The 13,956-nt window shown below is 39.0% G+C and overlaps 1 protein-coding gene across 1 annotated transcript in view; it reads right to left on the bottom strand.

The window, feature by feature from the left end:
* Positions 1 to 1,067: 1,067 nt before the first annotated feature.
* GALNT2 (polypeptide N-acetylgalactosaminyltransferase 2) overlaps positions 1,068 to 13,956 on the bottom strand; it is a 90,788-nt gene continuing 77,899 nt past the window's right edge. The window contains exons 12-16 of the mRNA XM_066315746.1: positions 11,119 to 11,211; positions 10,837 to 10,920; positions 8,945 to 9,071; positions 5,160 to 5,279; positions 1,068 to 3,952 (exon numbers count right to left, since the gene is read on the bottom strand). Of these exons, the coding sequence (XP_066171843.1) occupies positions 3,797 to 3,952; positions 5,160 to 5,279; positions 8,945 to 9,071; positions 10,837 to 10,920; positions 11,119 to 11,211 (580 nt within the window). The 3' untranslated portion in view covers positions 1,068 to 3,796. The remainder of the gene's footprint in view (positions 3,953 to 5,159; positions 5,280 to 8,944; positions 9,072 to 10,836; positions 10,921 to 11,118; positions 11,212 to 13,956) is intronic.

The raw sequence follows: 13,956 nt of genomic DNA, 5'->3' as shown, positions 1-13,956 counted from the left end.
CTACGCAGAGAAAGTTTGTACCCGTGACTTCTCCTTTCCCACAGGCTGCTAGGCAGAACTCTTCCTGTCAGTCAATTAAAAGAGTGGAAATGTTTCATTCTTTCCTGTAGATGCTTCTGCAGGTTCTGGAGGCTGACTGCAAAGCTGAGTTTCTTAGACCAGGAGCAAAGAACCCAGTCTTGTATGTCATGGAGTAGGAAAGAATGATGTGCCCCAACAGCTGACCTGTGGCATCTCTGAGGCTGCACAAAAGGTCACAGATGAGATTTCTGGAGCATTGTCCCATCTCCAGCCCACTTAGTTTGCAGCCCAGCTCTGCCATGCCCTGTTGGCATCCCCATTTCCTCTTATGGCAGCAGGAAAATTCTCCTTTCACACCTCCCGAGAGGAATTTGCTCCCTCCCCAGCTGTCCTGGTGCAGCTTCATTTGCTCTAAACTAGACTGGTGGAGTGTTTGACCCCTAAAAAACCTTTATCGATTTTTGGTTTCACCATTTCCAATTGATCATCTCGTGCAGCACAGGCACCTGAATGCCCACTCTGCACACGAGAGCAGGGAGACCACACAGCCCATGGGCACAGACCACACAGCCCATGGGCACAGACCACACGAGCCCATGGGCACAGACCACACGAGCCCATGGGCACAGACCACACGAGCCCATGGGCACAGGCACCCAAGGGGCTGAGGGCTGCAGCTGCACCAGGCCCTGGCACAGGGAGAGCTGGGAGCAAAGAGAGGCACAGCAGCAATCTCCAGAAGCTCCGACCTAGAGCGGCAGGTGGGGGAGTGCCTTGACAATATATTTTCTGGTGACTATACAGTCAGCATTAGCTCTCTCCTCAGTGTAACAGCTTGTGAAATAAGACAGTTTCCTCAAAATTATAGTATTAAACACAAACAAAATCTCTTTTCATAAATACAACTATACACCCACATATACACACCCTTCTAGAACAGGAACTTTATGAAGCAACCAAGTGAAATGTGTTTGAAAACTACTTCAATCTACAAGCTCCAGGCAGACTTTTACTGGCTTTACTAAGTTCTATTAACCAGCACACACTTATCTATAAAGCGTTCTTCTTTATTTAAGTTAAACAAATTTTCAAGGATGGTTTCCATCTATAAAATGAACAAGTACAAGCTCTGTACAGCAGACTTTTCAAACCAACTGAAAAAAACAGTTTCCAAACTATGTTTTGAAAATCTGCGAAATAAACAGTATCACCATTCTTGTTCTGAAGACAGTAAGAAAAGTTCTCAGGAGACTCCATCACAATTTGCTTCAAGGGCTCTTAATTTATCTTTCAAATGGGTGAATTTCTTCAGCATTAAAAACCCCTAAAATCACAGTAAGTAACTTTGGCACACTGTCATGTAAACATAACAAAAGGATACCACTTCTTGTCTGTTCTCTCAAAGAAAAGCATATGGCTCCTATATTAAAACCCCTATGCACAACATCCATGGGGAATTACTGAAAAAATATTCCTACTTTATGAATGTTGTAGTCATTAAAGACTTAAGTGATAGAATATGGATTTTTTTTTAGTATCTTTTTACTGACAATTCTGATTCAGAGATGAGGCAGGTTAGAGGTGCAGCTGCTGCTTTCATTTAGTACCACCCTCAATCAGATCAAAGCTGTGAATGGAAATACCTCCATGGTTGAAGCTGAGTGGTTGGGTTTTCTAACTTCCTTTTATATTCTGTTTTTCAAAGCCTCAAACAACTGGTTTGCTGCTGAGCTCATATTTTAGCATTTGTTTTCCAAAACATGAAGGCATTTTTGCTATGTTTATGAAAGACGTTCTTCAAGTTCTCAGCTAGGTTAAAAGGCTACAGGGAGAGACTAAAAGCTGAAAATAGTTTATCCACTGTCTGGCCTTTAAAACAGGCAAGGTTTGGAGAAAATGGATTGTGGATAAGCAGAGAAAAGTATTAATTATTCATTAAAAAAGTCAGATGATGATGGATAGGTAAAAGTGGATTTAAGGGCCCCATCCAAAAGGTAAGCAGGTACCTGCAGGTTGGTCATAGCTTCAGACACACAAGGGTTTAAGGGCACACTGACTGGCACAGGGAAGCCACCTTGCCCATGAGAGTACCATCTCTAAACCTGATGCATAGGTACAGTCAAGGAAAAATGAAAAATCAGGAACTACTCTACTTCCAGGACAAAGAAAGAAGGGGACTGTACCAGCATACTACAGTACAGCAGATATTTTTCATCTCCTTTTGATCAACCCTTCTATTTTTCCAAGAACCATCTATCCAAAACCACTTCCTGGCACTCCATGTCTGCGCTAATTTTTATCAATGCTGTCTTACTTATTAATACTTATTTACTTTCCTTCTCATTTTAAAAGCTCATTGAAGCATTTGCTTTTAGTAAAAAAGTATATAGTCTAGCAAACATAAGAAAGGATAGGTCAAAGTTGGGGTTACCTTTGACAGCATTGTTTTATAAAAATGATATCAGCTGGACTGAAGCTGCAAAATGCACAAGTTCTATGGTTAAAAACACATAGGCTATGCAGGTATCCAGGCTGATTCCCAGAGTCAAGCCTGAATGCATTCAAAATCTACATTTAAAGAAACAAAACGGAAGAAAATTCCCCAGTAGTAGGTCTATAAATTAAGCAAGTGCAATTCAGAGATATTAAATAGCTGCTCATCCTTGCAAATTAAAATTCAGATCTTGTGCTGTTGTTGGTGGTGTTACAATTCTAACTTATTTCTATAACTCAAAAGGGGAGTTTAAGACAATTTTTTCCTCATTAGGGCCCAGAATAAAACTCTGCTGAACCAACACGGCTGCACAAAAGCTCTGTGCAGTTTCTGTAATTTTGTAACAAGGGAAGAAATATTTTAAAGACAAAGTACTACAGAAATGATCAACACAAATACCAAATACAGGTTTAACGTTATCCAGAGCACAGGTGATGAATTCCCAAGCTGGAATAAACAATCCAAGCAATCATCTGGGCAGATACATTGACTTCCTCTGCTATTTTCTTTCTCCTCCTGAGCTTCATGATTTCCATCGAGGGTGAAGTGTTAAGAAGTAGATCCAGTTTGCAAAGCAAAAGCATCCAGTGTTAGCACGGACATCATACCCAGCAGCACAAAATCCGCACCCTCAGAGTTTCTCTCTCCTAGCACTCCAATCCAATTTCTGGTTATACATATGTCAATCACTTTGTTGAAAATTATAGGATGATGAAAACTGATACAAATCATTGGGAGCTGACAATATATATACTTTCATATATTTATATTTAGAGTCCATCATAGAAAAGTTCATATTCAAATTACCAAGTACACACAGGAGAAAAAAAAAAAACTTCAAAATGACACTTCTGGTTCTGGAAATGACAAACCATGACTTCTATTCCAATGGAGTTTTCAAATGACCTTCTCCTAGTAATTTTTCCCACCCTCCCTCCCACACTGTTCCCCACAGATGTTTCTTCAGATCCTTTTGTTTATAATACGTCAGTTGTTCCTAGAGTTAATTATCTGCTGTGCAAGTAGTAGCTGAAGACAGAAAGGAACAGTTGAAGTCTGCAGCACAATTCCTTCTTCCTGTGAAGTAATGCTCAGTGACATCTTTGCAGTGCTCTGAGTCCCCTGGATCCCTGGCGTCTGCTTCAGCACTCTACTTTCAGATAAAGGTGGAATACTGAGGTATATAAGTTCCGTGGAAAGTTTTAAGAAATACATCAGTAATTCAATCAAAACTTTGCCCAATGTTTTTCAGTTGAAACAGCATTTTGCTTGTAAGTCCTTCTACTGCTGCAGATTAAGTGTGAATTTCCACTGCTGTGACAAAGAAGGATTGCAGATCTCTACAGTGAGACCACCATTTTTGGCATTTCGGCTGTCTAGACAGAGATTGCTGCCAACGTGCCTCAGTTTAGAGTTGCTTTCAATTTGTTCCCATTTCTGGAAGAGAAAACACAGTTACTGATCTGGAAAAGCAGGAAAAGGAATTCTACATCCTTTGAAGTCTTCATAAGCTTCCCTGGCTTGTGCCTGAAAAGCTGTACAAACTGCAATAATAGGAGCAGTTTAGAAAATTTTTGAGTATGAGTATGTAAGTTCTGGCAAGCCTTGCCAAAGGAGCTGCTCTTTCTGCAAACACTCTGCAAGACACAGAATAAACCAACACATTTCCCTCTAGTTCAGAACTTCTCAAATACACCGTCCCACACTGTTACCTGTGTGACACCTTTGGTCTGAAGGAAAAAATGAGAATCAAAATCCATCTAAGTACCGCTACAGTCTTGAGCACAGAGAAGCATGAAGCACATTCACTATAGACAACCTTACAGAAATCCAGAAATTTGTCAGGCATCTTTCAATTCCACAGATGACAAGCACTCTGTGCTGTCAGAAGTTCTTTGTCCAAGATGATATCAAGGACAGAATAAATCCCAAATACAGGATTTAAATAAAAGGGGAGTTGTTTCTCTTGTATGTCTACCATATTATGCCTGTAAAGCTTAGCCAGAAAATCTTGCTTCCTTAGTTTTATTCTCTGAAGAGTGGCAAGGATATTCCTTCCTTCATCAACAGTGTTTTAGTTACCTGTCTGCAAAAACAGAGATCTAGAAGCAAAGAAGCTGGCAGATGATCAGAACTGATGACTGAGCAGAAAGAGATGAGTTGTTTTATGACTAAATCAAAAAGATGGTATGACTCTGCAAATGTGATTTTCCTTGGGCATGGGAAATAGATGAAGTTACAAGGCAGTATTGATAAAAATGAATTTAAGGAGTCTAGAGTGCTGCTATATACAGGCCACAATTGAAAAGAAGGAAAGCCAAGCCACATTTTCCTGTGACAGTGAATACAGAATATTCAAACTTCACTGAGTGAGACCTTTCAAAACGACATTGTGGAATATATAAACTCTTTCAGAAGACACATGTGGCAGTTAAACACTGTTACACATCAATGGGTGAAACCTTTACATAAGGCCCCTGTTGGGATAAAGCTTATTCTGCCTTTATGACATCATGAATCCTAGCTTCACACACACAAACAACAGTAAAACTAGAGCCTATAGAAGATATGATCAGCAGTGCATTATGTATTCACCATCCTTGTTTTCTCCACTGTTTTTAGAGTGCAATCATGACATACTAACCTGTCTGCTGTCATTTTCCCTACAGCCCTGAAGTTTTATTAGTGAACCAGGAGCTCTGTCCACAACAGTAAGGCACAAATCCATGTGTTTCACTGACTTGTCCTTTGTTAAGGCCCATTCCTATAAAAATGAAGAAACAAAAAATGAACAAAATTGTGTACATTAACACATGCTACCTCTGCATATACAGCACAGGTTAAAATCTTGCACACAGCTGTGTACGAGCATTAGAACACTTTGCTGCTTCCCACAGGGCAGGGGATGAAAAGTCCTTTTCAAACACAGTAATTCCAATAGCTTCAGTGTCCCCACATTAGCTCAGGGCAGAGCTTGCTGTTTGCTCCCTCTGCTGGCTTTACACAGCTGCTGCAAGCAGTCACACAGAGCCTCAGGGAAGATATTCCTCCAAATGCTTGTTTAGCTACATGCTTATTTTTATATGTGTGTGTGTGTGTATTACACCTTTACCCTGTCTTCTACAAGGAAGGATTTCTACATTTGTAAACATATATATAAAATTATATACATAAAACCCCTAAAAGTTTGGTCTGCAGCACCACTGGCCACCCTGCCCACACACTGAACAAAGCACATGGACCACAGAGAGGAAACAGCAGCTCTTAATACAATAAAGACCACCAGAAAGCAATACACAAAAGGGGTAGAGAGAATGTTCCCTCTCATCTAAGGCACGATGTACAACAGAATCTCCATTAAATGTATTTAAATATGCAACTCTTAAATAGAGAGCAAAGAAAAGCTGTTCTGTATGTACTGCTGCCTGGCTTGTTTGATCTCAGCATCTTTTCACACAGAGCCTGGTCTTGCAGTGATGTTCACAATCTTCTCCATATGCCTCTCTCCTTTCAAGTTTGGTCTCCAGGGTCCACACTGGTCTCCATTTGTCTAACTATCCTTTGAGGAAAGAAGCCACTTGATTAAAGCCAGGCTAATTAGCCAAATCATGCTTATAAACTACTCAAAATGGTATGATTAGCTTCTCTTGAGCAGCTACAGAGGATTTAGAGTTTAATGTGTATAATACAAAACTTTAGAACAGACAGGACCTAGCCTGTATGTTAAATAACATTTAAATGGTACTTCACACATTATCAGTGTTTCAGAAATAAAATAAATGTATAATTACTTTGAAACTCAACAGATTTAACAATTAATAAATCTCTCTGGGAAGAGATGCTCAGAACATTGTCAGAACTTGCAACCCAAAAGATTACAAGTAACCACAATCATACAGGTCCCAAGTCACTGGATGGGTACTGTATTCTGCAAGTACCATATGATGACAACTGTGGAAAACAAAGCAAAGCCAGGACAGATCTGTGTATTCCTTTGTCTTCCAACTCTTAAGCTGATAACTTCCCCTTTTTCTCTCAGTATGTTAAACTCAGATTACAGCAGAATTACTTGCCTTCTCAGTTCTGTCCAGTTAGGAAGGTGTCAACAAGAACCACTAATATATAATAGAATATTAATAGCCACTTTTTTAGCCACAACTAAAGGAATTAAGCAAGTTATTTTCAGAGCTTATCAGGAATCACAAATGGCCCAAAACTCTTCTCTGGTAAGATTTATAGTGAAAAATGACACTTGAAAATACTACCAGGGATGTAGTAAAACGTGTGTCTAAGAACCCTGCAAGTCAGAGTTAGAGCTTTGAAATTATTGCCTTTATACATCTTCACCCTTCCATCAAAAGGCTGTACAAGCCCAGCCACACCAGAAATTATGCAAAAGGCAACGCATTTAAAAGCCAAAGTACAACTTCTTCACGAAAGCTCCAAGTTCTGTTGCTGGAAACATCTACATGATGGCCCTTCATGTTATGAGATACTGTATAGATACTTTCCTCCACTGATCAGTAACTATGACTATAATGGAGATAAGATGGAACAAGTTCCACTACACCAGAGTAGAAAAAAAACTGCAAGCAGTGTATATGCTCAGAGCACAGGCTGGAAATTGGATAGCTTTATGCAAAAATCAGAATATGTGAGGAAATCTGTGTCAAATCAGAAATAAAAAGTCAGTAAATACAACTAACCTGAAACCTTCCCCTCGAATCTAAGTGCATTTGGTTTTACCTTTAGCTCCTTATCACAACCTTGCATATTTGCATATTGTCAAGCACACCACAAGCTATTCAGCCCTCTGGAAGTGCACAACTACCACTGACTGCTACCAACCTAGGGGAGGGGAGAGCAGGGGAAAAGGGAGGCAGAAATCCCATTTTTACTTAGGTTTTGCATTTTAAGTTGTGTTGAACATAAAACAGAGTACACTCTTAAATTATAGGAGAAGATTGCCACAGCCTCCAATATCTGAGTGCCCTTAACTCCCCAAAAACCCTCTTGATAAGCATAGGGTGCAAAACACAAAGTACAGATCTGAAGACCATAGTTTGTTCCCTACCCCTCTTCTCCCATACTGTTATTTTTTTTCAACCCAATGTGAGTTCTGCTTGGACATAAAACCTCGGTTTGACCCATTCTGCCTCAACCTGTCAGAATGTCCTCTCAAAGGTATTTGCCCAGAGCAAGTGCACAGTGGTTTGTCAAGGTCAGTGCCACAGAAGAAACAACATAGAAAGAAGACGGTCAGATTCAGGAGAAGGGAGTTTGAAAGAGGAAGATAACTTCATGTATCTACAAAGAATACACAACATCAGCAGAAAGTTCTAAGATTTCTGCTCCAAGGCATTTGTGACACGTCTACCCTTTCTCTCAAAAAACCCACTCTGGTTTCTGAAAAGATGAGGGTATTTTCATAAAGTAATTGAATAAGCTTCCAAAGATAAATTTAATGATAGGGAAAGGAGGCATTTCTCACATGCTGATTTGAATGAATTGTCATCATATATCTTCCAGAAAATTACTTTATTTTAGGTTTCATCTTATTTTAGGCTTTTCTCTTTCTAATTTAATTTAGAGCAAACTTCTGACACTCATTCAAGAGTAGTTTTTAATTGGTCAGCCTTCTATTTTAACAGCTGTACTTGACACACTAATATTATACTTGATTTAAAGTCAGGCTTAATCTGACAAGGATTTAGTGACAAAGCAGCACACAAAGCAGTGAGAACCTCTGTGTATTTCATGAATGATAACTAAGTCACAACTGCATAAATAGATTCTTTGAAATAATTAATGCTCTCATTTACAGATCTGACACATTTGCAATTAGTTTTGGAGTAGGATTAGAAAGGATTGTTAAATACTCCCCTTACTGTGAGTGAACATTTGGGCACTTCTGTTTTCTAAAAGAGCGAAATGGGGATTTATGACAGATGTTTTTTATACTCCACTATTGCAAATTGTAAATGATTAATAGTGCAGCACAACAAATGCATTCTTTTATTTTGCTGACATTAGGCCATATGCTTAATGCAACCCAAATATTTTCTTAAGTAAAAATCGCCCTCAAAAAATCAAACACACCATTTCATTGGAAAAAAGCTTTCTGTGCAAGTACAAACCCCCTGGGAAGGAAGGTATGGCTTCTAGTGCAAAAGCAAATATTAATAGTGACAAAGGAAGGGGATAATGAATTAATGAATCTCTGGGCTCAGATTCTAATCCTGAAAATGCAAAATTATATTTGAGAGAGAAGCTTTTTTAGCTGATCTGTTACAACAGCTGATGTGCTGGTTTGGATTAATCTCTCTCACCAGTACACAGAAACTAACTACTTGAGTTAAAAAGTTTAGCTTCACTTCTTTTCTTTTGTTTAAGACTTACTGTAGAAAACAAAATTAATAGCATACAGACCTGGTTTCCCCCGGCATTATGACATTCATAAACTCCAACAACACCATCTGCAAAATGGCCCAAAGTGTCAAGGCAATTGGTACCCTGCTGCAAAGCCCCAAAGGCTATATCTTGATGATCAGGTACCCTAAAACAAAACCAGAAATATCTGCTTGATTCAGTTCAGGGTTTGTTTGGGAAGTTTCTTAGTCTTTTTTAAACTCCTTGTTTGTAAAAATACTCAGAGTATTTTTTAGATGAGAAGTTAAGGATGACTAATGACTATCATTTGGAAACCTCAATCATCTTTTCAGGGGAGGCTTGTTATCTAATCATGAATTGATCAAGCATGAGTAAATTTGCAAGCTTACCACACACACAGTACCAGAAGACTTGTACCAGAGAAGGAGGATGAACATACAAACTTGGCACAAAAATCAAATTAAAGATGACTTATCATTTAAAGTGACTCAAAGCTTAATGTTATCAGTTAACTCATCAAGTCCTTTTGTCTGTTCAGGCAACATAGCCTGTGGCAGAAATAGGACACTCTACATGTTTCACTGACTGTTTTTACTGAAATGTTAAAAAAGGGGTTAGGAATTGAAAAAAATAATAATCGAAGTTTTTCTGATATTAATTTTCTAATGGTTGCACATAAAGTACACTCCTAGCATGGTAACACCTAGACAAGTCCATTCAGCAAAGTAATCCTGAGGGTAGAGCCTATGAGTTCATGTCAAACAGTAAAACAAGGACATATCAGAGTCTTTAAAAACTTCAGACTATAATATGAGTATAATAATTCAACACAGCAGAATGAGCACACAAGGGATGACAGAACAAGACAACATTACATGTAAGTAATGCTTATGGTACCACATTTTCCAGGAGAGACATTTTTTTTTTCTCGGATTAAACAGAACCAAATATCCTCTGGCACTTTTAGAAGAAAAAGGAAAACTCACTTCCTCAGGATCATCCTGGTTTATGGGACCCATTAGTATGTATGTTTCTGCACATGTGGCACTGGGGCTGTAATAGCTGGTGCTGCTTTTGCATCTCAAGCCTGTACATGACTAGCAGTTACCTGGCACCACTGACAAAGCAACCTCAGGAAAAAAACCTCAAGTATTCTTACAAGGTACACACAATCTCCCATCATTACACTGCCAATATTAGGTTGACAGACTAGTCAGATTAGTTAGTGGGCTCAATCTGACCAACACACCTCTTAACAGGTTATTTAACCAAAATCTTTTTATCCTTTCAAAAAGTATTTATCTTCAAGGATTTTTTTATTAGCTAGGATGCATTCATGTTATAAAAACTGTTAGCAGTGTCATCCCTCACTTACCCCTTCCCAGCCCTTCCTAAAAGTCAGTGATTAGAGAAAAGGACAAGAGAAAAGGAGACAAGAAGGAGCAGGAGACTCAGCTTCTCAGAGTCTTAGGCATCTACCCTTGTTTGCCAAACACACAAGGCCCTCTTGTCTGCTGACTGTCATAATTTGTACCACAATAAGATACAGTCTCCTCACTTAAGTAGGCATGTGCTTAGGCATAGGCAAGAGCTTTAAAGGGATGACAATAGGATACAGAATATGTGCTGTTGAGCAAATAGCTTGTGTAGGAGACTAACTTCAGGCTCAGGTAAGTTCAGTCCTTTGGACAATGTTCTCTAAAACACTGCAGCTGTAGTTGCCATAAGTAGAAAAAGCAGCTAACCAGGGAAAATTACTCTTTAGGAACAAAACTAATTAAAAAAAGCAAATAAACCTGCATGAGGCATTGCATTCACAGATAAAGTAAAATACATCCTTTTCATCCAAGGATGGAGAAAGAGAAACCAATGATTTCTGGGGAGAGCAAAAAAGAAAACTCCATACGAACTCTCTTTCAGCCAAAACTCACCGTAACTCAGGATAAACATTTTCAAGATACCACTTAAAGGGTTTGCAGTTAAGTCTCTTTCTGAGCTCCATTCGGCTTTGAATACTAGAGGAGGAGAAAAAGAGTTTTCAAAGTCAGGCTGTTGTCTTCATATATTTTATGGAATACATAGAAAACTCAGGAACAGTAGAACTACAGAAATACACCTTAAAGAGACAACATTAGATTTAGCACTGCTTTCACCTCAGAAGGTGCTATGTCATAAGAATAAACAAACAGGGCAAAGAAGCACTAGTGACTTACTTGCCATAAGGTACATTCCTGGCTGAAGGCACTGCTGCGTAATAGAAATTTTTATACTCATCCATCCAGACTTCTGCTGCCCTGCGTGTATTTCTGGGGACAATCATATGAAACACATGGGTTATATTTTCTCTAGGTTCAATTAAACCATGCAATTTTTTCTTAGGTTGATTTTAACCCTCTCCAGTACTACACAGTCAGCTGCCTCAAGCCAGGCAGAAGACTCCCTATAAAAGACCCTAGTCATAGAAAACCATTAGAGTAACATAACTAAAATCAAAGCATTTATAATGAAATTTATGTCTTTTTCAAACCCATCATTGCTTCAGGTTTTCATCCAGAATTTAACACACATCTTTCAGTTCTTTTGGCAAGCTTCATGGAAGTTATTAGGTTGATGTTTGGTTGATCTTTTTATAAGCATAACTTGACAGAAGACAAATTCAGTGAGTGTTCACCTGGATAAAGCAAGCTAATTGGAAACAAAAATCTCAACAACTGGCAATATTTAAAAATGTCTTTTACATCTTTGAAAACAAATATGCTAACACAGGCAAGATATTTTCACTCTTCATTCTATTCCTACCAGTACAGCACTCAAAGTTCCAAGAAGACACAAACCATCACAATACTTAAGGCTATGAAACAAACAAGTCTTCTGTAGCTAAGAGGAAATGTTTTAAACTTTGAGATTGATTGTTGTAATAAATGTGAAAAAAAACCCTAATCCAAATGTTTTACTTCTAATTAAACACATCTCTAACTAAAATTCCTGTATTTATGTAATTGGTGTCTTTAAATTTCCTTTTGGACTGCAACAGTGTCCAATGGCTGTTTCCCTCCCCCACTCCCACATAAAACTCATTTGCTTCTATTGTTCATAATTTTATGCTTTGAAAATTAAGTCTTATTTCACTTGCAACTGCCATGCTCTGAAGCTTATTTTACATTTGGCAGGAAGTTAATCTAAAGCAACTGGAGTGAACTCAGTCAGCCCATCACTTAATACTATTTTCTAATTCAAAAGACAAAACATAGTCAGGATTAAGTGAGGAGGTTGCAGGTTGCTGAACAAAAAGGATGTGAGGAATAAATATTTCACATGACAGACCTGAATAGTTCTTTTGCTTGAGGACTGATTTTTTTTTTCTTGCAAAGATGCCTTTTTTCTTTTTTTTTTTTAAGCAACATCCTCCTAGATTCAGATTAGAAGCGATGTGCGCATACCTTCACCTGCAGTCTCTCAGGCCTGTGTGAGTGCCACTCAGCCCCTCCTGCCTGCTCAGCAACCAGCTTGGCTGCCCACAGGCCAAATAGATCTTGGTGGTGTGAGGAACTACTTGGTTTGCCAGGGTTTAAAGACTCCAAACACACTTTGAAGACCAGAATGCCTGCCTGTATCCCACTGCCCTGTACTCAGGGATGAAGAACAGCTCAGGCTTTGTGTGACACAAATACAGGCACTACGTCGAGCTGAGAACTGCCTGAACTAGCAAGACCCCAAAGAACTCAGGGTGCACTTAATGTTGAGCCAATTAATGAAACAGAGCACTGAGAGATCAGAGGCAGCTTTGCTTGGAGCAGACTGGGGCCTGCAAGGTTCACTGGCCCGTCTGGAGTGCTGTGTTAAGGCAGCACCTAATGGTCACACAAATCCTGCCAGACACAAGCTTTATCTGACCACATCACACAGCCAGAACGTGGTGATGTGGTCTTCCCTCTCATGAAACAGGACTCCTAGTCTCTCACCCAAAATCACCAAACTGTTTGGGCTGCCAAAAGGCAGTGCATATGACTAGCCAGCTAAAAATAAGAGGAGTCCAGAGCAAGCTGCCTACAGCCAAAAGACAGACGATGGCATAAGCCAACACATCCCAACTGCACCACCAGCATAGATTCCATGCACCAAGTTTCCTGGCACCATGGCCCCACACACATCTGTATTTTAACACCTGTATTACAGGGATATCCTATTACATAAGGTCTCTCATTCTCTCATTGCTAAAATTAATTTTAAGGCATCCCATTATATTTGTTTGACATCCAAGAAAGCTATTTACAGCACAAGAAAAGCACTATCTTGACAACACCCCAAAGATGGAAAAGCTGCAGGAGTGGGAAAATTGCACAGTATATTCATACGTTTATTCACTTTTATTAACCATGCTCCTTGTTATGACACTGTCATTTCAAAACCTCATTAAACTAAATCAGTTGCATCCTAAGCTTCCATAATGCACTTTAAAAGCTAAAGCTTTCTACCCTCCTGATACACACTATAAATGTTGGAACAGAAATGTGATGTACTGAGGGCATTTCATTGCTAGCCTTTGTTTTCACCTGAGTACTATTATTCATTTTTCACTGCAGTATAAAATATTTATCTCAAAAACGGGAAAAAAGAAAAATACTACAGTGCCTACTATAAATACTGAAAGAAACAGGACAGTGACTTTATTTCAGCGGATATTAAATTCATTAAAGTCACCTTGGTGGTTTAACCAGCATGGAAGGGAAAAACTACACCCTAAGGAGATTCTTCAGTCTAAAGTGAATCACTTTCACTAAAGTGAATCTAAAAACATCAGCAGCTTAGAACATTCTTATGAATTTAAGTACATCTCCACTCTCTCTGTTGCTTCATGTTAAACAGTTTGGGTTCCACATCCCTTCAAGGGTAAATAAACAATTTTAATTCCAGTTCTTAGCCCACAGAACCTTTAGCTGAGATACTTGTACTTTTTCAGGCCCCTGAGCATCAAGTCCAAGTCTCTAAACCAAAATCTACAGTGATTCTTCAGCTACAAATGATACAGCCTTGGTCAAAATGCCCTTGGT

This window comes from Sylvia atricapilla, chromosome 3, assembly GCF_009819655.1.
Source record: "Sylvia atricapilla isolate bSylAtr1 chromosome 3, bSylAtr1.pri, whole genome shotgun sequence".
Taxonomy (NCBI): domain Eukaryota; kingdom Metazoa; phylum Chordata; class Aves; order Passeriformes; family Sylviidae; genus Sylvia; species Sylvia atricapilla.
Note: the sequence above shows the minus strand (reverse complement) of the source record. Positions and strands in the feature narration are given on the sequence as shown.